Raw genomic sequence first — 26,173 nt, forward strand, 5'->3', positions numbered from 1 at the left:
ATGAGACAAGAGTTGAAGGGGGCACTCAGCAATTAAAAGGGGCACTCAGCAATTAAAAGGGGCATCCATCAATTATTTTTTTTACCAATAAATGGCTTTACTACAGTTTAAATCGCCAACAGAAAGAAAACTGAATTTCTCTTATGAAGCGTAAACATTGAAAATTATAATACATAGCATAAACGTATAATTGCACAAAAATTTCAGATTATTGCATACACGTGTTTCGGGGTTCAAGGAAATCTTTTTTTTTTCTACTAATGCAAAGTAAGAGAGCTTTTTGATGAAAAACATCCGACAAAAGAGCTTTTGTCAAAAACCAAAAATACAATAAACCAAATAGTTTCTAAACCCATTTGGTTAGTAAAAACCATTTACAAAACTAAAAATATAAATATACATTAATTCTATATTATAATCACAGATTTCATTTCCAATCCTAATGCATCTGTGAATGTTAACTTCTTTGCTAAAGCTGTGTGATACGATTCGTATTCAACAGTTGACGCTTCCAAGATTTTTTTTTTCCCCAATATTTTTACTACGTGAACATATTTTCGGATTTGGAGCTCTTACAAGTGAGGCCGATGCTCTGGTTATACACTGAAAAATTATTGAAAAACATTGTGCAAAATATCAGAAAAAAAGGGTGCCCCAAAAAAACGAAAGTCGGTCTTCAAGTCGCACACCCTCTTATATTTTTTCTTTTAGGTCAACCCGTGCGACCCGTTCCGACTTGCGCCTGAAAGTGTAAACCAGCCCTGTGTACTAGGCCGAATGAAAAACAATTTTGTTTTGTAAGTTCGAAATTTCATGTTCATAAAACGTTGCCCCTATAGCCCCACATGTACCACAAAAATATTTAATCAAATTAAAAAATATTTAGGTGTCCATCAAAAGGCCTTAAAATTTATAATTTTCTTCAAAAATGTTGATTTTTTTCGATGTATCTTTTTAAAAAATACGTTTACATTTAAATAAATATCAAGTTCATAAATTATTAGCGAAAACATTTTCAAATCAACATTTGAAAATGAATAAAAAAAATAATAATATTTCAATAATGAAAAATTAAACTAAAAATTGAAAAAAATCCATATTTTGAATACCATGCAGGAGACTTCAATATTGCAAGAGAGCAAAAATTGATATTTTGCACTAATTATTGACTTTACTGTTTATATTTTTCTGCTTGATAACTTTTTAAAATTTAACCTTACTCCTTACATTTGTTTAAAAATATCTAGAAAAAAAATCATTTTTCTTAAGAAAATTACAAATTTTATACCTCCTGCTTGACGCGTATGTATTTTTTTTTTTTTTTTTTTTATAAATATTTTTGTGGTACATGTGGGACTATAACAGGGACAACGTTTTATCAACGTGAAGTTTCGAACTTCCAAAAATATTTTTTTTGTCTAGTACACAGAGCTGGTTCACACACAGTGCGTTGTTCAAATAGTATGAAACTTTGTTACAATTGTTGTCCCCAGTCTAAATCAAAATGTGTAATCGGAATGAAATTGTGGGAAACTGAAACAAATAGTGGCGCCATTTCTAAATTCCTTTTTTTTTTTAAATAGAAAAAAGGATTTGTTTTCGTTAAAATTATAAATTTTAGGCACCGTGCGGCATACCTAAATAGTTTTTGATTTAAATGCAATTTTAGTGTTACATGTAGTATGTGGGTTTGTAGGAGTAACTTTTTGTTTTAACTTGAAATTGAATTTCCAAAAGAAGTCTTTTTCGATGCACCCCAATGCGCAAGAACAAACTTTATGAAATCTACTAACAGATCAAAAGTATACGTGGCGCCATCTATTTCGTTCACAAAGAGTGCAGGTAAAAATTAACGGTTCTTTCTGATTAAAAATAACGTAATCACACACTTTAATGCTAAAAAATAATTTTGATGCTTCTTTCTTCAGAAATTTTTTTTGACAATCTACGTGTGGCTCATTTGTGGTAAAATTGTTCAAAAATTCATTTTTATCAAGAATGCATTTGTCCGAATAATATTCATCAAAACTCGTTCTTCGTAATAACGTTTCTCAAGTCGTTCTGAGCGTCTAATGTAAAATCTGTTGATCCGTCCAAAACACATTTATAACTTGTTCAAATCAAACGATGAAACGGGAGAGAAAACGCCTAATTTTTGCTCAACCGAAATAATATGCTCGATATGTTGGATGTTGCAGTTTACTTTTAATTTTTTATATTTTTATTTAATTTATTATTCTGTGTTTTTTCTCCTTCAATTTATCTAAAATTATTTTTTCCGTAACTTCTGCATAGTTTTCGTTTTTCGTATGGTAAATATTTCGTATAGTAAAGGTCAAGGTGTTTTCATCATAACAATAGATCCTTCTTTGTGCATCCCTCGTTTAGCTGAATCTCCAAATAATCCAAATCAAATTTGATTTTTTTTTTTTAAATCCTATGTTCACAGGTAATTATTTTAACTTATAAAAGCAAGAACATTACTGTAAGTACGCCGCAGATTCGCTTTTTATTTCGATCTATTAATGTTTTTTTCAGTTGCAGGACGTTGTTTCAGTCAAACGTCACTCGTGTCTGAATCAAGCAACAGGAATCAATTTTTCACTAAGAAACGATATGAAAAATTATTTATACATGTGTATCTTTATGACGATTAGGATAAATGATAAGTTATGTGCATAGTTAAGGGTTTAATTTGTATAGTTGTTGAGCTGTGATGTTGCATTTCTAGTTCATGGAAAAAACTAATTCTCATATGGTTAGAACTAAGAAATTGTACTTTTGTAGAAGTGAAAACAGGGGTGCCCTCCGGGGGGATTATGGCGCAAGTTACGCCATCAAAATTTCTGGGGGAGATTTTTAAAATTTATTTTTTATTTAAATTATTTATTTCATTTTTTTCTTTTTATATTCTATTTCATTTATTTATTCAGTTTGTGTGTGTGTGTATGTGGTCTATCATTGGCACAGCACAGAACTTTTCCAATAAAATAATAATAATAACAAATATTAAAAATAAATACATAAATAAATAATATTTAAAATAATAAATAAATAAATGAAAGAGAACTAAAGTATAAAAAAAGGTAAAGAGGGTTGAGATTTTTTTTAGGGGGGAGGGAGATTTGTGCTATTGAGCTTGGGAGGGATGGGCATCCTTGAGTGAAAATGTAATTCAATTTCTCAACGATGATTTTTATTTAATATATTTGACATAAATTGGAACACACTGGTTTGACCACTTGTGGTCCCAATCGCTTAGTTACGTGCATATTCAAAACTAATAATGATCGTGCTTGCTGCATTCAATTATTTTCAGGAAGAACAGAAAAGAAGTATTCAACAATATTAAAACACTTATTTATTATACAATATGATCAAATTTAAAGTATCTTGACTTACTAGTTCGAGTAACATTAAAATTAAAACATGGATTATTGATTAATCGCTTTTGAAAGTTTCGTCTCAACAACAACAACAAAAATAAATTAAGAAATAAAAAATAAATAGAGTTATTCTGATGCTTCATTTTAATTTATCGTTTGTCAGATTATGCTTCCGTTTTATCCTCGATTTAAAGTAATAATTTGAGTAAAAATGGCCAAAATATTAATTATAGTCATTAATGTGCGCATTACTAAAATACCTTTAAGTGACTAGTTATTCGCAAATTATCTGGACAAGATCTTAAAAATGTAAATTAATGGCAAAAATACACGCATACGATCGAAAAAAATCTAGGATGAATAGGTTGCTCCAAGTCCTGGAGTCCAGAAACCTTGCCACATTTTCAAAGGGCACAGGCCCACTCGATTGCTGAGTGCGACCCGACCCAATAAAGCCGCTAAATCAGTTTCGATGCGATCCCGGGACTCCGCTAAAGGAAGGAGGCGGCAGGAGCCCATTTGCAATCTGTTTTTTTTTTTTTTTTAATAGCAGCGATCTCAAGTCTGCAAGAAAGAAACCCATCAAAAACTTAAATGCAAAGAAAACGCACTAGTGGTGAATGAGAAGCATTAAAAAGAAAATCAGGTGCTTAAAAAGAAACCCTTCAAAAACTTAAATGCAAAGAAATTTCACTATTGGTAAGCGAGAAGCACTGACATAATAAATCACACTATAGATACAAACTTACGTTTTGAAAAAATATGGTGGTTCTTGAAAGATGCCTTTTTTTTTTTTTTTTTTTTTTCAGATTCCACTGATGGGGAATTCCATTGGGGTATCGTTTATAAACTGGATATTGACAACTGACGACAAGCCTGCCCACCACTGATGGTAGGTTACCCATACCTAATCATTTACCCTATATCTATTTTTGTTACAATTCAGGGATACAATACAGGATAAGACATCCAAGTGTTTTTTAATGCATAAGTTCAATTCGTTTGCTTTGAAAAAGGAGTTCCTTGTAACGCCAAAACACAAGCCTGCAGTAATATGCAATTCGTGCAATTAAAGTTGTTATTGCTTATTTAGATTTTCAAGCACCAAGGTATTTACGTACTTTGAGAAAGAGGCGGAAGAACTTTCCTTTTTTTTTTTTAAACTAAAAAAAAGTTTTTTTAATACCTTTCTGGCAACTCTATTATGATTGATTGAGCTATGTGCACCAAATTTTATGAAAATGATGTGAAATCATCAGCTAAAAAATGAGATTATTTTAATGCTATGTTATTATCTGAGTACTTCAGAAAATCAAACAAAAATTCAATTGCTCTGAGAAAATACACCAGAAAAATCATCTGTTTCTTGATAGGAGTAAGGATAGATAATGAAAGTTGTAACTGTAAGAAATTAAACAAGCGAAGATCTTGGAAAGCAACAGGTTTAGTTTACTCAGTTTATATCAGACGAGATGAATAACTATTGTTTTGTAGCTTTACTGTCCTTCTGCCTATTTGGGTAATGTAGTTTATGTGTTTAAGTATTATAATAATTTACACTTAGAGCAGTATCTTGAAAAAATATGTATCTTATTTAGCTGCTGGTTTTAAACCGTCATTTGTATTGATTGAACGAAACTGAACAAGACACGGTAATCCCATTAAGGAAATTATTTGAACCCCATTAAATTAATTAAATTGAATTAAAACCCCATTAAGAAAATTTTAAATTCCGCAGTAATTTAAAACCGTTTAGTTTACAGAATTTTAATCCATGTTTTCTATGTAGCAGTAAGTTACCACCCCTAAGCCAGGGCTCAGGCAGAACTACATGCAATATACCAGCCCGGTTATCACATCCTGAGACAGCAGTTTCGTTCTTATTAGAACTCCGAAGTCAGGAATAGTGAATAACCGAGCTGGAGGCATATGTCATCTCATTGAAGCTGAGAGTGCCAACAAACTGGTAGATAAAGTGAAGTTATCTTCAGTGAGATGACATATCGTTATATTCACTATTCCTGACTGAGGAGTTCTAATAAGAAGGAAACTACAGCCTCAGGATGTGATAACAGGGCTGTCTGGTATATAGCATGTTTTCTATGGTTCCGCGAAAACGTGATTAACAATAGCAGTTTGATGTTTTTTTCTTTCTTTTTTTAGAGTATTGGATAGACCGACCAGTAAATGAATAAATTACACGGTTTATAAAGTTTTTCTCAAAAAAGATATATTAGCAGTAGTAACTTGTTTTTACACATTTCCTAAAAGAAAACGACTAAAAACATTGTGTTTGTGCACTGGTTGCGGCTGTTCATTCATTGGTTTATGCACTTTTTTTTTCATTTCTACCCCCCCCCCCCCTCCAAAAAAAATCTAATGCAAGATGCGGTATTATGGCAGTTTTTCCAATTATTAAAAAATAGTTACATGTATCAATTAAAATGCTTTTACTGTCATGCGTCAAATGATACAGTGTTAACGATGTTATAAATTTTTGAAAATGAAACTGCACATTAGTATTCGTTCACGTGCATAAACTTTAAAGTGACTAACAATTCATCAGTGAATTCGTAAAGTGCTGAAGAAATATTGTCTGTAAATATTTCTTCAGACCGAAAGATAATTTAATAGGATGAAAATATGTATTGTAAAAAATTTAGAAACATTTCTGAAACTATGGGGCAGCTTCGGTGCACGTACTTTTCAGAAACGTTTCCAAATAGGTCAGATGTCACTTTCTGTACTGTAGTTTTAAAATACGCTTCTAAATATTTTGTAAACCTTTTTCTGAATTATTCAGAAACTTTTCCAAGTATTTCAGAAAGCTCTCAAAAACTTGTTTAAAATTTAGAAGCACCGTATTCATATCTCATAAAAGTTTTTGAACTATTTTCCCACTGTGGGACCTTCAGCGACCCTTCGCATTCGGTTCGCTTAGCCAAATAATGGTGCTCAAGGACAGAACTACTCCTTGTGCCCCAATATTTGGCTACGCTCTGAAGTTATTAGTCAAACAACTACTAAGAAGAAAAAAATCGCCTGAATGTTTGTTTTTATCAAAAAAAAAAATATCAAAACATATAAAAAGAAGATACACAGATGAAACAGTATTATATTATTTTTAATAGAAACAGTATATGAATAGATAAAACATATTAAAATACTATTAAACATTTGCATCATCAGATTTTTAACGAATATTTTGACTCAAAATTTTGGAGGAATTAAAAAAATATGCATATGTATATTAATATATATATATATATATATATATATATATATATATATATATATATATATATATATATATATATATTAATATACATATAGTAAGTAATGCTTTTACTATATAAAATTTAGTTAGTACTTACTAAATTTAACAAGTTCCTACTTCGGCCAAACACGAACATTCTCAATTCCCTGTGATTTAAAATTGACTGAACTTTTTCCAGCTTTGTTAAAAATATTAATTTGATCGTTTAAAATTATAAATAAATTTAACAAAGCTGGAAAAAGTTCAGTCGATTTTAAATCACAGGGAATTGAGAATGTTCGTGTTTGGCCGAAGTAGGAACTTGTTAAATTTAGTAAGTACTAACTAAATTTCTATAGTAAAAGCATTACTTACTATACTTGTGTTTGGTAAATTTAGGAAGTACTTACTTCGGCCAAACGAGCAAAATGACTTGAAGATCGGAATGTTATAGAAACGGAATGTTGAAATTAAGCATTAAGCAAAATACAATTTTGTATGTACATTTTATTCATCTAAGCTTTAACTATAGTTCTTAATCAATGACTTCTCACAAAATATACTAAATAATTTGATAAGCTATAAAACGGAATTTTATAAATAAGGTAGATAACATTGATTTCGAACTATTGTTTCGATTTTTTTTAATTATTAAAATTGAAAATTATCTTTGTACTAATTTGTTCACAATATTTTTGGTCAAACTGTAATTTGCTAACACGAATATATTTGACGGTTTTTCCACTCGTGAGCAGGTGACATGTAATTGCCCATGGGGGAAAAGCCTATTTTCATAGTCCAAACCGCCATTGTTTGCCTTGAGATTTATTTTTGGTTATCGCGAAAACTAAGCGAAGCGGGAAAATGAAGTCTTCTAAACTATATTGGAGATTCTGAGGATATTAATGCAGCAGGATGATTTCTCATTTAAACTTCCCCGTCAAAATTGTTGTTTCAAGAACATTTCCGGTGATCCTATTGATGACTATACGTGTATATTTGCAAAAGCTAGATGGCTTTAAATTTCGGAGAAGATTAATCGGCGAACCAATTTTTAACTGGAGATTGTGTGGTGTCATTTCTGGTATATCCAGAGAATTTAAAATTCAGTTGGAAACATTATGGATTCGTTCTCATCCACAATTCTATCGATTGATTTAAATGACTTCAAATTACCGGGCAACAACTGTTGTATCTAAAAGTTAATTGAATCTGCATCAACGTCTTTTGCTACCAAAACAACGCGATTACAAAAGCAATTATGATTTAAAAAAATAAATTCATCCGGGCATACACTCTCAATTAATTCACTTTTCCTCTCAACGGCAGTGTAGAAATTGTCTGGCTATTTGTTGTACTGTATATTTTGAAACTGTTCAATTTCACCGTTTACATCACGCAGCAATTGCTTAGAAAATACTTTTGCGAATAGATCATTTTGCGTTTATACTCGCATGTTCATGGTCAATTGCATTATCTCGACATTACGATATAAAAACGATTGTTTTAAACATGCGTTGATTTCATCGGAATAACTGGCAATGTCTGCCGGATGTCCCGAGACAGTATTCAGATAATTTCACTTAAAAGTTTACCGTTCCCTTTCAAATCTTGCATAATCCTATGATGTGCTTCGAATGAATGCTTTTACTCATGGACCATAGTACACTTATCCCAAATTATAACTGCACTCTTTTGCAACACTACAGCCATTCCGCGTTTTTTTTCTTTAATGTTACACATTGCGTTTGGGTTTGTTATGAATATCTAATAGGCAGCTTTAAAGCTGAATGTGCTGTTCGTCTACCATATAAAAAAAAAAGTAGCAGCAATGCCTGACGATGCAATTGCCAGTGCAATTTTCTGTTGCGAACGTATCTTTGCAAGAATTAATGATATTAAAAAGCTCTTGGGGAAAAAAGAAAGAAAATACATGTTTTTCGCTTAAATTCAGTCGTTTTCCACAAATTCTCCTAGAAAATTTTCGAAGAATTCAGTAGTCTTCTTGATTAAAGCCAGTTATGATTCTGGCACCTTCACAGAAGCCTAACGTAGGTTTAATATAATAACCTGGAACCTTTCTGCTTTTCCAAGAAAGCTCTCAAAGCAGTACTGCAAACATCGCCAACGCTAAGACAGACTCTCAAGCAAGTAGCTTGAATGCAACTCGTCGGCAGTTCTTGCAAAGCTTCGTATCCAGATATCTTTTCGCTCTCATTGGGAGGAGTCAACCTGAACGGAACGTAATCGAACTAGAAACCGATAGACCTATTAAATACGTTCAGTTAATCTTGATACTGGTGGATAAAAATATTTTTCACAAGGGTGTAAAATCTGTAATTTGTAGCAATTCAGGACATTTTTGACAAATATAGTTGATTTTCTCAGGAAGTGATTAAAAACCTGTAAAATCCTGAAACGTTATTTGGAAATAATAAGCAACGTTTTGGAGTTTTTTTTATTATAGTGTTTTTAGAAGTAGGTCAAACAATGTTAGAGCTAATATCGATTAATTAACTTACACCGTCATCTATTAAGAATGTTTAGTAATTTGCAATAAAAATTATAAAAACTATCCTATCTGTCAAGTTAGACCAAATGACACATAGGTATGAAATTTGATAAAAATCGGTTGAGTAGTTTCGGAGTTTACCCCGAACAAACATCGTGACACGATATATATATAGGGTAAACCTACCCAATTTCGTGATACTAAGGATTCAAACAGTATAATCGATAATTTTTTCTGAATTTATTGACTTGATATTTTTTCCATAGACATAGTAAACTTTATTCTTAATTATTAAACCATCAAACAGAATTAATACATGATAATATAATGTAATTTAATTATTTTCCAAAAAAGTATCACATGTACCTAAATTCGTGATAGTCTACCTTATTCCGTGAGTCAGTGTACCTAACTTCGTGGTAATGACTTAATCACTGTCACTGTCATTTTCTTCATTACGTGCACATACACTACACATGAACACTGTTGGTGGATTTTTTGAGTCAACTGCCTGGCAACTTTCATGATACCAATTTAAACAAAAACAACATTGGATCCATGGGCTCTTGTTATGTCCTTTGTAGTAACTTTCATTACAGTTGGGGCAGAACCATTCATCTTCAGCTTCACCTTTGCTCTTATTGGTGTTCTTTTTGGCTTTAACCAAACTGCTGGTACTGGCACTGACACAGGATTTGGTAGTGTCACTAGTACTGGAACTGGTACTGGCGGTGGAAGTATTACCACATGATTTCTCCCCTGGAAGATGAACTGCAGCTGATGGATCACGCCTCTTCCTTGCAGGTTTTGGAGCACGTGCTGTAAAATCAGGTAGTTTTAACACATCATCGATGCCTTCCTTTGTAGCAGGTGCATTGCTGACTGACAGGGAATTTTCATCCATACACCTGTTATCCACGTTTGTTGTCAGGGCTTCATCAGGAATTTTCATCTTGTTTAGTGGGAAAACACCAGCCTTGCAGAATGCAGAAATGATATTTTCTCTGCTGAATGCTTCCAGAAAAGCGGGACTGAACATCCCATGGAAATCGAATCTTCCTGGTCTTCTCAGCGGATTACCTTCTTGAAACTGCCTCAGGTGTTTCTGCCAAGCCAATTTCAAAGGCCGGTATACTGCTACATCAGAAGGCTGTAGCAAATGACTTGTGTGGCTTGGAAATGTTACAATTATGATATCATTCTCTGAAGCCATTGCAATGACTTCAGGAGTTATGTGACTCGCATGTGAATCCATTAATAGCACCACAGGCCTTGCTGAGGAAATCCCCTGGACAAATTTTTGAAACCACATCAGAAATAACTCTGAGTTTATCCAGCCACTCTGAGACACTGCAACTGTTACATTTGGAAGCGCCCCAATTTTCAAACCATCAATCATTCTAGCGCCTTTGAAGATCAGTAGAGTAGGTCCAAATTCACCTGCGGCATTGATGCAAGGTAAAACAGTGTGAGTTTCAGCCTTGTCAGCAATTACTCGATTATAGACGAACCTCTTGCCTATTCTTGTAACAACTCGTCCAGACTTCACAACGTAGCACAGCCCCGTTTCGTCGCAGTTCCAAATTTGTTGAGGTTTGATGCTTTCTGGAAACTTTCCATAAACCTCAGAGAGTTTGTCGTAGAAATCATTGAGTAACACCCTATTAGAATTGTTTGCCCGATATTGGGACAAATTTTCGGGTGTTCTTAGGCCTAAATTGTATCTGCGACGAAACTCACGCCACCACTTCCAACTGGCACATTTTTTCTTGTCGCTGAATGGAAACGGTTTGTTGTTTGAAGCACACTCCTTCTCAGCAAGGGAGTATGCTATGTGCCTGATTCGACTGACCGTCAAACCAAACCCAAGCTCCTGCATATTAATGACAAATTTCACTAACGAAGTTTCAGTTGCTGGGCCTAGAGCAAACGGTCTCCCCACTTTTCTCACATCCACACTGTCACTGTCACCTTCACAGCGTGTTATGTAGTCTTTCAAGGTGCTCCATGGGATGAAAATTTTTTTTTCAGACTTGTACACTGACCAATTTTCATCCACTACCTTCCTCACTGCGAGTTGAAGTGTTTCCTTTGAGTATTTCTTCCGTTTGTTCCCACCTTTCTCTTTTTTCCCACCGGCTAGCTTGCTGTAAATAGGCGCCATCTGTCTGAAAGTAGCAAAATTTCATAAGAAATAACTGTGTTTTTGTAAGCCTCCGTTACGATTATTACACACAAAAACAAGAAACTAATATAAATACCACATTCATTGTAGTATTAATTTAAATATTAGTGTAAGAAATATTAATTTTCTTAAGAGATTACATATAAAAACTTACATTAATTATTGCAAGGAGTCACACCACGTGCACACTGTTCTCTTCTAACTGACAAAATGGCTACACAATAAACCAGTTGCCGGAGACCTCCAAAGCTTTGCCTGGGTTTGGACAACACCCTGCCATCTATGAGGAACATGTCAAATTAAGTGTACACAACCTACCTAACTCCGTGGTAAAATAAATGTTTCGTATCACAGAGTAAGGTATGTCACGAAATAAGGTAGGTTCACCCTATATATATATACATCATAAATACCAAAGTATCTCCTAAATTTAAACATGGCCTGATACATTTCTTGAAGCACGCAGTGTAAACTAGGTCTGGGATTTCATACAGTTTGAAGGAAAAAGAAATCTAACTCTAAATTATGAAAAGTACGTATTGAACGTGGTATCGACCATTTCTTGAATGACGCACTTCAAATAAAGAAAAGAAAAGTTCCAAAAATAATCCTAATTTCTCTTTAATGTGTTTTCTTTCTTTCTTTTTTTTTTTTTTTTTTTTTTGCTTCAATTGATCGTACCGCCAATGTTTCGATAGTGTCATCACATTTGAAGCCCTGAAAATCATATGATTATTTAATCCTATAAGATCTCATAATACCTTATAGGATTAAGGGATCGTATACACCCAGCTGCAGCAAAGTGGCACTAAGGTGGATGAACCAGGAAAGGCCACTGTAAGGAAAAAACAGTTTTAATGAGTTCAATTACTGCATAAATGAAAGAAACAAACTTAATTAATACTTTGTTTTATTGTATATCATATAAATAACTTTTTAATTCTAGATATAATCACTACTTTTTAAGCTTAACTTTTGTTAAGCTCTTCCAAACGGCTTTGTAAAGAACCAATCATACAAGGCCAATAATGTAACTCAGTCGTTCAACTTAAAACTACAGTTGTAATAATCAAAATTTCCGCTTTTACTAAAACTACATTAAAAGCTCTATCATTTAAATGAAACATTAAATACTTAACATATTATAATCACAACAAACTTAACAAAACTCAACAAACGTTTCTTGAACACTATCGTTTAAATAAGAATATATTAAAGGAAATTATTTAAAAATTACAGTAATGAGTATTATTTCGATAACAAATAAGTTTCCAATACGATTTAGAATGAAATTATTTTAAAAAAATTTAACCCATAATGGCCTTCTTATGGGTCCGTTCATTGTAAGGCCAAAATGTTCCTAAAAAGGCCAAACTAAGAATTGGCATCCATGACAGGTACTGTTATCGCTTAATAAATGGTTTCTAAGAGTGCGCTTTAATTTCATCGCTGCAGCATTTGTATTAAACTGAATATTTTGTACTGTTTCATGGCGCGTCTTGAAGTATCTTTATCTCATGTGCTCCCTCTTTTTCTAGGTTTTGATCCTGACATTCTCTTGAAATCTGAAATTATGCGGATAAAATTTAATCATATATACTGTTATCGACTTATTCTCATAACCATATTTTCAGAAATAACCTTTCCAGAAAAGAAATTTAGAGCTAATCACTAATAAAATAGTTTAAAAAGAAATATCTATTCAGTCTGAGTTAAAAAGTTGAATAACGCTGACAAATAATAATATTGTAAACATAAAACTTTTTTTCAACTTTCCGGGTACGTATTTATAATGAAAAGCTAAGTGTTCATATTTCCACGATTTGTAAATGTTCCTTGTAAGGCTCATGTATCCTAGCAAGGTCAACCGTCAATTTTGATTGGCCTTACAAGGAACCGCCGATTTTCATAGGGAACACTACCAATAATTTAACTAAAATTGATACAAAATTATTGTTTTTTTTCAGTACGATAGCAAATCCTTACATGACAATTTACAGAAAAAAAATAATTAAGATAGTAATAAGTAATTTACATTTAAAAAAAAAAAAACTTTTGCTGAGTGTGCGAATTACAATTTTAACGTCGACAACCGAAGCCTACGAAACGAGGGCCCGCACCGACAAAATAGCGACGGGAGTGACTCGCCCCGCGACTGTATCCTTGAGTTTGATGAAGCTAGGTGTGAGTGGAAGGAATTTGTCATTACATGACAATAACTATGATTTTCTACAGTTGGCTTTCAAAGGAGCATGGCCTTTCATGTTCCATCCACCTTATGTTCAAATCGTGGTTTTCAAAAGTTAAATTTTCCTTAGAATTACAATGCATTTAATGCGTTTTAACTAGATAAACAGATTCAAATTTTACAAACAAAATATTAACAGTCGATGCATTTCGCTAATGAAACATATTTATTTATGTTGAAAAGTATTAACAACCATTTAAATGATCTAAGTTCACAATAAACTAATCTTTATGTTATATTCATAAAATTAAAATTAGATTTCATTGAAAGTACGTTTGATTAATACGGTTGTGAAATTATTTTCGTCATGCACTATCTTTCAACATGTTTTTAAAGTACATTTTTTATACTTTAGGCTGACTTCCCAAGCTGAAACATGCAATTGCTTTAGTTATTTAATAGCAGAAAACGGCCTATCAAGTGAAAATGTAATAACGCAAACTGAGTATAAGCTTGAGAAGCCTAAATGCGATGGAGATGGTTTAATGGAATGCAAAAATTTTTGCATTAATTTGGTAAGCAACATAGAAACAAAACTCTTCTTTATACAAAAAAGGAAATTTTAATTACACACACACACATATATACACTCATGTTTGTAAAAATTGCAACAACATGAAGGACTTATTGGAGAGGAATGAAATTCATTGCACATAATTACTCATAGTGCTGCAAATAAACGATCAAAATTACAGATCAATGAAATAAAAATAACAGGCGTAAGTTAATATCGAATTTAGCTACTCCGCGCAGCTAAGCGAGCCTGAACACATTTTGGTATCGAACCATAGAGATACTGAATGTTAAACTGGGAATAGCATCACATATGTCTTCAATCTGAAGCCAAAGTTCATCCGTACCAACTGCCGAACGAGACACATTTGTGAGTCTCCGACCAACGCAATCCGAGACAAGCTCGATGGGCGCCATATCCGGAGAACGGGCAGACCAAGGAAGTAGCGTAACCTGTCGTGCACCGAAGAGCACTTGTACGTTATGTGCGACATGTGGACGTGCATTGTCCTACTGAAACACTGCACCAGGAATGCTCTAAAGAAAGGGTAGTACCTCCGACATCGCACAGCGTCCCTGAAGCATAGCTCACTATTGAGGTTTCCCGTAATTCGGATTAGATGGGACTGCCTTTGATATTCAATAGTGTTCTAGACCATGACGCCTGGAGCCAGCACGGTATGACGTCGGATTACACTCTGGGAGGTGATACGTTCCTATGTGTAACTTCTGGCGCGTAGACGTCCATCGTTATAGTGCAGATTAAATCTGGATTCATCCGAGAAGGCGACCTGTTACTAGTCTGCATGCCATTGAACGTGTTGGTGGGCCCATTGAAGCCGGAAGTAACGATTGTTGAGGGTGAAGGGAATCCTGTATAGGGATAATTCTTACATGCAGGCTCTTGCGCAGCAGATGTCGACGAACCGTGGATGCAGCAAGTGTGACACCTGTAGCCATAGTCCAACATTGTGCTAGCGTAGGAGAGGGCCCTATACGATCCATCACAGCTAGGCGGGTGAGGTGTCGATAACTTCGTGGCGTCGTTCAGTTGCGTGGGCTGGGCGAGCCCTTCAGCTCTAATTTCATCGTCTCCTATGCATCTTTTACAAATACGCAACCGAGTTGAGGCATTACGCACGGAAGTTCATAATCACGCATGCTGATCATGCAACCCCATTCAAACTCCGTTGCTCATTGGTATGACGCTCTGCGTTTCGGACGAGGCATATTGAGTACTAGAGAAGCATCTACCATTTACAGATGATGATTTCAAAGAACCTTTACAGCCCTTTATATACATAGTACAGCCCTTTATATACATAGTTTACGCCGCAGTTCAGAGGGCATTTCTCGGTCCACGCATGTGCGACGTCTGTGTAATTCTATTCATTTGCATATCTTACCCTGCTATACATTTCCTGCGAATTTTGGTTCGTTTGCAAAATTACTTCTTGGTGTTGCAATTTTCACAAACGCATGAGTCTATATATATATATATATATATATATATATATATATATATATATATATATATATATATATATATATATATATATATAAAAGATTCCATTCGATTCGATTCAGAGTCACAACTGACTTCAACTGTATTTATGTCGAGGACTGCATACTAAGTGCCTTGCCTCCATTATTTTATATACCGATTGATGGCAGCACCATCACCGGATCGAACAGTTAATGAGAATTTTGAACTAGTCCAGAAGCTAATAGCTACCTAGTACTAGCACCCCCAGAGGTATCGTTTCACTTGGAGGACATTGAGACCACGAGCATATTTAACGTCGCCCAGTCCCCTTTAATGACGACGGTGGGTCTTCGACCAGCGAGGATCGAACCCGAGGCCCTCCGGTCCCGAGTCCAATGCCTTACCGATCAGGCTACCACGGCCCTTATATATAAAAGGCTTGGAGTAAATTACGAGAAATTATAATCGATTACGATTATGATTACAAGCATGAAAAATAGGAAATTGTGATTATGATAACCGTGAGTATGTACAACGTACAGAATACTTTATTTTTCGTGAAAAAATGTTTGGATTTCGGCGACCTCTGCTTTGATAATCTTAACAATGCAGAAACTTTCAGGCTTCTCAATTGTATTTTAAGATTTTCATTTTTTTTTTTTTGTAATTTTAGGGAAAAAAATACTTCTTGTCACTTTTGTTCTAATTGTTATACATAGGGTCGCCGAGAACAAAGGCGGGTCCGATGTTATTTTTTTCACAGGGTCCCTTCTACACTTTTTACCATTAAGATATTTTACTCTCTGCACAAGTTCAGTTCCGAACCGGGCCCCTGCTCACCAACTAAGCTGATATGACCTCTCGTCGGCACTTGTTGTAAGCATTTTATAGTAATTGTGAATGGTCATTCATAAAAGCGTCAAAGGGACCAAACGTATTTTAACATTTAAGGACCACTATTTTTTCCCTCTTGTTTTTAAAATTTATTCATTTGTTTATTCATTTTTTATTGCATCACTAAAAGAACATAGGCGGCCCCATTTCAGAAGTTCCCCCCTCCCTTCTTGGCGATGGCCCTGCCTCTCTCCACCTTCAAGCCCATGCGTAAAAAGGAGCTGAAACTGGTGTTTTGCGAATTTTCGTCATTACAAACACATGCGCGCAAAATTTACATTTTGCTGTTAGTATAGAGGCCCGAAAGACTTTGCTGTTAGTTGATTGGCCCGAAACATGACCGGCCCACCGGGCAAATGCCCGGTCGCCAGCCGGCTGTATCCGCCACTGCATGCATACACGTTTTTTTACTCAAATATCAATAACATTGCAAAACTTGAACATTAAGCAAAGACAATCACGTAGTCGGTTATTTGCCCTTCGTGATCTCATGTAATACTTTGAAACTACAGTAGAAGATCATTATAAGGCACACCTCGGGATCAAAGTCTTTGCATTACACTGGATTTTGCGTTATATAGATCAATTCACAAATTTTGAAACATGTATTCAGAACATATCTCTATGTTTGTACTTTAAAATAAGTTTTAACTGCAATGAGTATTAAAGCACTAATTATACAATATAATATGTGATTGTATTGTCATTCACAAATAAATGTGTTTCACTATCAAAAGAAAGTGTATTATCCTGCACTTCTGCTAGCTTCTTGGTTTGCATAACAGCTGCATTTGCAAGAACAATATGATACTGTTTTACTGTGAATACTAATCAAGATTTGAAAGAAGATGGAAAGGTGAAAAACTGTTTCAAAATTTAACTTGCTTTACTATTTTTATCTTTACAAGGCAGAACAGAGGACTTTTTTGAACTGCCAAACTGCTGTTAACTTCTGAAAAGTTGTGCGGTTTGTAGAGAATTGCGTTATATATATAGGTTGGCGTTATAAAGGTATTCTAATGTATTACTACTATTTTTTCAATCCTTACAACAATCTAGCATAAACTTAGTCCATTGATTTCTAAAAAAAATATGAAAAAACAAGACTACCCACAGTGAAGAAATTGTGCTGAATTTTAAAATTTTCTTTAAAAAGCAAATCATTTCAATTATTTTGATCAACTTGTCATTGCTAAATGGAATTATTAACCTGATTGTTTATAATTACTGTTTTATAGTACAAAGATTTAACTGATAATGGGAAAACATGTGTGAAGATGACTGGATCTTCAAAGTTGGTTGCTGACTGGATGTGTGAAGCTTTGAAAAGAAGTGTGTGCAATGCAAGAGTAGGCGTTTTCATTCAAGGTTGTGGAAGTGATATTATAGACACAGGTTTTAGATTTCAAGAAGCAATTTGCTGCAAGGGTCTTAAAAGTATTCATTGCTGAACGTGTTCTAAAATCTTCAAACTACTTCTGTTATATAGTATGAAAAGTACTTTAGTTAAAGAACATCTTTAATCAAGCAGTTATTACTAAAGCTAGAATAAAGGGTTCTCCATAGACGTCACTTTTTTTTTTTCATCATATTTGACCCCATCCCTCTTTTATCACAAAATGTCACATTTCATCGTAATCCCTCCCCTCCTCTTGTCACATCATGCTATATCACATAAACATATTATCATAAAAAATGTGTGATGTCCCACAACGTTCCTCTTTTGTTTTATAGGGTTCAAAAAATGTCATATTTCTGATTTTTGAAGGACTGTAATCAATAAAGGGTAAACAAACACACAACAACAGTTACTTTTTCTTATTAGCGTGATTCCAGTGATTAGTTTTTACCATATTTTATTTTGCGTTTTCGTCCCCCTAAGTGTGCCCCTTTCAAGTGAGTAAAAATTTTACATTTCATCTTGAACTTGAACCGGTTGCTATTATTTTAATTATTAAAATATGGCTACTTAACTCAGCATGTAAGATTATCAGTTTATGTATGTCAAAATCAAAGTAAAATTAACTGCTATAAATGTAATTCATATAGGTTTTTGGCAAAATGCAAAGGTCTAAAAGTTCCAATTTTGACTACGAAAACAACTTTTGGTGACCTCTAAAAAAACCAAAGTTCAAGATGAGAGAACAAATAAAAGTGGTTTTTAACATCTTTCATATGCACCTTTTAGGGATATGAGTTTCAAAAAAATTTTAAACAGTCGAGCACAGTCATTCATCGAATCTGTATGAATTGATCCTGTTTTGAACGATTTTACCAGTGGTACAGCGAGGGGGATGATCACCCCCCCCCCCCACACACTGAAGTAGATCTTAGTGTTCGCTAGCCTTGAAAAGTAGACTGGCAGTTAGTTTAGGCTTCCAATCACAGGTTTTCACAGGTTAGAAAAAATATTCATGGTTAGAACCCCTGCCATAGAAGCAACCCAAGCTCAGCATGGGTGCCCATACCCCCAAACTCAACAGCAGCAATCCCTCCTCCCCCACAATTAATCTCAACTCTCTTATTTTAAATCTGTGATCTTTTATCATATTTTGGATAGCTAGATAATTTCATCAATATAAAACTATTGTGGTTTATCTGCAAAAAAACTTGGCCAAGTGATCTTCTCTGGCTGTTTGGTCCGATAGTTTTATTACCATCAAGAGAATTTTGAAGAAACTGAAACAAAGAGCACTCAAACAGTGCAAGGTCCTGGTTATATTCTGGATGCATCAAAATTTTCCAACTAGCCAAGTTCCATCAGTTTGTTCTGAGTCATCAAAGATATGTGTGGCCTACGTTATCATAATGGAACACAACTCCTTTTCTGTTGGCCAATTCCAGTCGCTTTTTCTTTATAATTCTCATATTCTAAACGGTGGAGTTGTGCATGGTAGAAGATGGAATTTAACTTTTTGCCAGACTGATTTCACGTGAAACCCAAATGTTAATTCATGTGCACCCCAAGCATTAAGTTTCTTCGAGTAGCCTGCTCTTTTTAGATTATTCCAAACCGTTTCATGATGGATAATTAGTACCACCCCTATCTCCTGACAGCTTGCATATCCTGCTAAACCAGTTGAAACATTTTCATCGACTTTTTCAGTGATTGGCTGACTAGAGTGAGGTGCATCTTTGATAATGGAATTTTCGGAAGGGGATCAAGCAAAACCACTCTTGAGTCTGACGTTCACTCACGGTATTCTTTCAGTAAACTTTACAAGTTTTTGCAGGGTTATCATCTTGTTTTCAATAAATACCATTACATAACATATTTCTTCAGTAATTTCACTCATTTTAAAATTGATATAACTTTTTACACAATTGATGAATTACATAAATGAGTTCACAAAAAAGTAGCCTGAAATATTACCTTTCAAGCAAATATTCATCTGACGCAATCAGATTAGCGTTGCCTGATATATATACATCAACGCTATCTAGTGACAAGAAACAGTGTGAAATTTTATATTGACCCAACAATGAGAATGAACTAAAATTGTTTTTTAAATAAGCTTTGTGCTCCATCAATAAAAGTCACTTTATCATGACTTCAAAAATTGAATTGCCCTCAGAAAGAATAAATTGAATCTTACTAATATTATATATGCGAAAGTTTGTCTGTATGGATGTATGGATGTTTGTTACTCTTTCACGCAAAAACTACTGAACAGATTTTGATGAAACTTTACAATAATATAGCTTATGCATCAGAATAACACATAGGGTAGTTTTCGTCCCGTTATGGGGGGCAAAACCCCCTTAGGGGGGAAATAAAACACAATTTTTGTATAAATTCTCTAATATTGGGATGAAAAAATACTTGCACATATTTACATTATATGTCCATCGAAAGCTCTGATTTTTCTGCTGAAGAAGGCACCTGTTCGAAATTTCTAAGTAGAATAAAAAACGAGTTATGAGCTTTTTAGATCCATGTTCGAAGGCTTTCCTCAACTCAATACAGTATTTAGTGTATCATCTCAACTCCCTGTCGATAGCGACAATTGTTGTATCGTTGAATTTCTTTGCTTTTCGTGATTGTTCAAGGCTTTTCTCAAGTCAAATCTTGAAGTAAGATTTTTGCACAAGATTGGCAAATAATACATGATTTGGCTGATGATTTTCCATTTAAACGGAACTTTAATGTAATTAATGGTTTTTATTATTATTTATGCTGATTGAACACTTACTCATTATCCAAACAACCAGCAAATCGCCAAAATTTTTGCAGACAGATTTCCGTAGCTGATGCATTTGGCAGTTTTTTCAACTCGCTGTTTTTGAAACCGAAGACTACGTCATAATGTTTCTCAGCTTTCACCATGTAAACAAAATATCGCCAATCAAAGAATTTTCAAAAGACTTTTTTTACTGTGTTAAATAATCCAGCAACTAAATTAGGCAAATCCATAAACAGCACAAAAACTTCCATTAATTTTCCTTTTTGCACAATTTCAAACAATCACCAAATTTTATTACTTATTTGGGTAACATTTCGGATGAAACTGTTTAGCGCCATTTTATGGTGACCAAAAATATCTCAGCATCTGGCGACGATATCTCTGTAACGAAAATTAATATCATATCGTTTTACAAAGTAAGGAAAGAATGGGGGAGCATCGTCGAAGGTACCCCGAAACGACTTTCGCAAATTCGGTAAAATCACACCAAGAGCCACAATGATTGAAATTTCCCGAAATAACTAAAGCAAGTATAAGGGGATTACGAGCGCAGCTACTTTTTTTTAATCACTTCGTACTTCATTAGCCATACAGAGAAGGTTTTAGACTCCATGTTAAAAAAAAAGTATCAACAGATTAATCTTTTTAAACATGAGAAGATTAATTTCATGTTTTTTAAATTTGTATATGCTTAAATATAGTGCTTTCGTTTCTAAATCAATACTACTTTGTTCTTTATACTTATTGCTATTTTAGTTTTATGAGTAAGGAAGAAACTCGATTTTTAATCACGTCAAAAAGATGTGTTTTAAATTCTTTCACTTTAAAACAAAAGCAAGTAACGATTTTTTCTAATAATTATTACTGACTCAGGCAACGCCGGGTATTTTTGCTAGTTTAATAATAATAATCAAATGATTATCACGTAATATTTATCCCACCTAAACAATTTTTTTTTGGAACCTCAACTTTCTAGTTGAATTCATGAAAAAGTTCTCATTTTACATTTTTAATGCTTCAGAATTTAAAAAAAAAACAGTAGTAAATTTGGATGTTATCTCATACAAATTCCAATAGAATCAGAACAGCTAATTACATTATTAGATACAGGTAGTTATCAAAATAATGGAAACACCTGTGAATAAAAGTGAAATTTTTGAATGCGCTTTGTAAGTAATAAAGAATAAAACTAGATATCTATTTTTTTTTATAAATAGCAATGTATATGATCTCGTAATATTTGGTAGTTTAACGGAAGTTCTGGAAGTTTGGATTTTTTTCAAGCACGTCTCAATTTTTTAAAGAGGCCAAATTGTTGGAGCGCGTCTAGCTGGAGCAAATGTAACTGAAACATCTCAAATTTTTGGCGTTTCTAGAGGTACAGTATCTAAAGTCATGTTAGTATACACACATCATGGTAAGACAAGCTTGGCAAAGCAAAACAGTGGAAGGAAAGAAAAGCTCACTAAAAGAAACCGACGGGTGTTGAAGTGGATTGTAGTGTCTAAAAAGTGAACAACAGCAGCAAAAGTGACCACAGAACTCAATCACGATCTGGGTTCACCAGTGTGAGTGATTATAATTAGCAGGGCTCCTTTATAAACAGAACATTTACGGCAGAGTAGCGATTCCGAAATTTATTTTCCAAGTGTTTCCATTATTTGATAACTACCTGTAATATGTATAACAGAAAAAAATTAATGCATTGATGTTCTTTATGCCATGGAAATGAAAATGACTATAAGATGGTAAGAATGATTACTTTTGAAGTTTATGAGTGGGACATAAATAAGGCAATCATTTTCTACTGACTTTCTATATTGGAATCTATATTTTATAGTAGAAAAATATGTTCTGGTTTTCTCTCCTCCTTCAACAAATTGGAGACAAAATGAAATCATCACTTGTACCCCTTAAGGTCTACCTATGGATCATTAATTGTCAGAATCCTCACAATACTTTTTGAGCAGTGCAAAATAGCATAAATATTTACAAGAAAAAACAATCAATTACCACCCTCTTGGAGGAATTGGTGCCAAAAACTATTCAGTACCAATTCACATTAGGGAGAACCCTGATTCACTCTCTTGATACCATTCCCCCTCTTAAGTCCAATTCAAAAAGGACATCAGGGAAAAAACGATCAAGAAAGTAAAAGTATTGCTGTATGTATCAGAGGAAAGACACAAAGGGGAAAAAAATTAAAAACTGCCTCTTACACCACCGAAAGAAAAGTTGTTCAAACTACAAAAGGGGGCCCCATACCTGAAACAGCTTAGGGCCCCGTTAAGTCTAAATCCGGCACTGGCACAACTTGTGCATTAATCACTCCCCCTTCCACCTTCCTGAAGAGAGCAAGTCTCTGCAATGTGGAAAGACAAAGTAGCAGGTTTCTTTTCAGGTCAACTTTTCTTGCTAATAAAATAGATAAAAGAATATACTTTTCCATGGAATTTTCGCTACTGCCTTTTCTGGCTTTTATTGAATAGTAATATAAACTTCAAGAGCCATCTAACAAAAATATCAATAAAGGGATTCTTTTGAGTTGTTCTAACTAACTTTACAATGACTCTAAAAGTCTTAACAAAACTTTTTTCTAAAAAAAAAAATGATGATTAATAATATACAGATAAACAATATTAAAGCTGTGGAGCAAAAACTAAATTATTATAACTAGTCGACCCGTGCGGAACTCCGCACTGTACTTCGAATCGTTTCATAAGGCATTTCGCTCTTTAAAAATTGCAAAGAAAGAATATTATGAAGAAAAACCGAAAAAAGTAAACGGAAAAAAGTAAGCGCACAAGAGAAGGCATGTAATTTGAAGACATCAGTAACAAAACCTCGTTAAATACAACGTTGTGATAATTTGATCATCGCTCCCTTTTTGGTTGTACGTATTTTCAATGGAAATATAAATATCATTAAAAGTGTGACTGGGTGACACGTGAAAAACCAGTAATTTTGCATGTGCAAAAACAGGTTGTGGCAAATACAGTCCTGCCCATGTGAGAATCTGACGGAAAAAAAAGAAACATTAAAGGGATATTAAGTGGCACGGTTTCGAACTGGCGCCATTCTGATTAACAGTACGACGCTCCAACAAACCTAGCAACTGTGCCTTCCTTTTCGAATGCTATTCATTGAAGGAGTGCGTAATAAAACACAGTAAAAAAGATTTTCGACGAAAAAAAAATAAAAAGATCATGCGTTTATGTTTTGTCATTAGCCAGCATGATACAATTTAATATTATTCGTAAAACATGGAATTTGATTAAAGAATGAGGAAGATCTCACGTAGCGATTGAAACAAACATTCTAGAGAAGTAATAAATTCGGTTGAAAAAAAAGTGTTTTTATTTTTAAATATTCCACAATTTCCCATAGCATGCTTCTTTAACCTGTAGGGCTTAAAAGCCCGCACTTGTTTTTCTTTTAATCGAACACTTAAAATTCAAAACCAAAACCAGTGAACTGAGTCCGTTTTTTAAGTGTAATTTTTCGAACGTAGACAGAATGTTTTTTTTTTTTTTTTCAGCCGAAAGCAGAGAAGTATAAAAAGATTTCTTACTAATGAAGTTGATAGTAATTTTAATGTTTTATATCGTATTCGAATAAATAATTAAAAATTTACTGGTTGAAACTCGTAGTTTTAATTTGGCGTAGTATTTTTTCATTTGTACAAAAGTTCGAACACTGCTATTAGAAAAATCTACATTTCAGCATACAATGAAAATGTTTTTCTGCACAAAAAGGATTCCCTTGAGGTATATCTAATCTTTTTTTTATGCTTACATTATGCTCAGTGGTCTGGACGGAGTCAAAGCTTTAAAAAAAAAAGGGAAGAACACCCTTCGATTAGCAGTCAACTTATCTGAATGATAACTGTAGCCTGCGTAAAGGAGTCGAAACACCAAATAGCATTCCCACTGTATTTATTTTATTACGTGTGTTATCTTTTGTATGTTATGAGTACATGTAATGCGTAATATTACTCTAAATTTGCTATTATGTCGGACAGCTCGAACTGGCCCGAAGTTCAGACAGTTTATAGCCCAACGCTCTACCGAAAAAAAAAAAAACACAGGTAATTTTAAATTTTTTTCCTTGCCGAGAAGTGTTTTTATTTTTTAAAATTTTTACAATTTGTTATCGCAGGCTGTTTGAACCGTTATGACTTAGATGGCAGCACATGTTCATCATTTAACAGCACGGTTAAAATACAAAATAATTTGAACTAAGTTCTTTTTTAAGCGTAGCTTTTCAAATGTAATAAAAATGTGATACGCTATTTGTTCTTTTGCAAAAAGAAAAAAATATATATATATTACCCTTTAAATTGAGGTAGTATTCTTTTATTTGTACAAAGAGTCAAAAACTCATTAGAAGAATCTATATTTCAACATACGATTTATTATATTTTACTGAACAAAAAACAATTCCAATGTAATCTGAAATCTTAAACCTGATACTTATATTTTCGCGTACATTATGCTTTAATTTTCTTCCCGGAGCCAAAGCTTAAAAAAAAAATAAACCCGCACAATTGAGTATCAATTTAGCTCCGTGTTGCATCAAGTTTACATAACAGCTAGGAGCGTTTTTTCCTCATGTATTCCCTCCTATTTGTTTTCCATGTAAAGCGCGATATTTTTTAAATTTTTTGATGCAGATTGTCCGGACGTGGGCCCGAACACGCATTCTCCTGGTTACGAGGAGAACGCTCTGCCGATCAAGCTATTCAGCTCTGTCGGTAACCGTGCAAGTTAAAGTTATAAATTTAACCGAAAACCTCATTCTGGTTCTTTAAAACAGGTTTTTTTGCTCGAAGAAACAATTTTTAGACCGTGGGTCTATTTTTCGTCAGTAGTCTGCACAATAAGGTTTAAAATAAGGTGTAAATCAAAGAAATCGATCAAGAATTGAGGAAAATCTCGCGTAGAAACCAAAAACAGGCTACAGAAATAATATATAAGGATTGAAAATAAACAAGAAACTCCCTTGTTATTGTTTAAGATTTGCCTGCATTTCTATGCTCAAAAATAATTGAAGTTGGCATGTTCAGAGATCGTTGATAGTTAGTATCATACTAAAATTCAGATGGAACTCAAACTTGACATGCCTTAATATTACGCAAAAAAATGTGGATCAAAGTACATTTTTAGACAAAAAAATTTATAACTATCAAATAAATATATTGTAAATACTTTATTAAAACTTCATGAACATTTAACGCCAACAACATTCATATTTTTTATGCCACCTTGATATTTTATAAACTTCAAAATGCTTGTTTCATTTTTTTTTTTTTTTGCAACATTCATTAAATTTACATTTTATCCAAAGTTAACAGTAGCAATAAACTTTTGCAGGTAAATTTTTGGCAAAAATAAACTTCTTCACTATTAGACATTTCAGTAAAATTAAAAATATATTTAATAGACTTAACAGTGTAGTCACAACATTGCAAATACAGTGAACAATTATGTTTCTTTGAAAATAAGACATT

The 26,173-nt window shown here is 33.7% G+C and overlaps 1 protein-coding gene across 1 annotated transcript; it reads right to left on the reverse strand.

Annotated features, from left to right (window-relative positions):
• Positions 1-374: 374 nt before the first annotated feature.
• On the reverse strand, positions 375-11,033 carry LOC129231107 (uncharacterized). Its single transcript, XM_054865354.1, has 2 exons — positions 9,752-11,033; positions 375-382 (listed from the first exon to the last, which is right to left on the reverse strand). Exons 1-2 carry the CDS (start codon positions 11,031-11,033, stop codon positions 375-377), a joined length of 1,290 nt encoding a protein of 429 aa, XP_054721329.1.
• Positions 11,034-26,173: the final 15,140 nt, after the last annotated feature.

The sequence above is a fragment of the Uloborus diversus genome, chromosome 10 (assembly GCF_026930045.1).
Source record: "Uloborus diversus isolate 005 chromosome 10, Udiv.v.3.1, whole genome shotgun sequence".
Classification (NCBI taxonomy): Eukaryota; Metazoa; Arthropoda; class Arachnida; order Araneae; family Uloboridae; genus Uloborus; species Uloborus diversus.

What these genes read in the sequence shown, in the direction of transcription:
- LOC129231107 (XM_054865354.1), bottom strand. Translation starts at nt 11,033, where the DNA reads ATGCAGGAGCTTGGGTTTGGTTTGACGGTCAGTCGAATCAGGCACATA.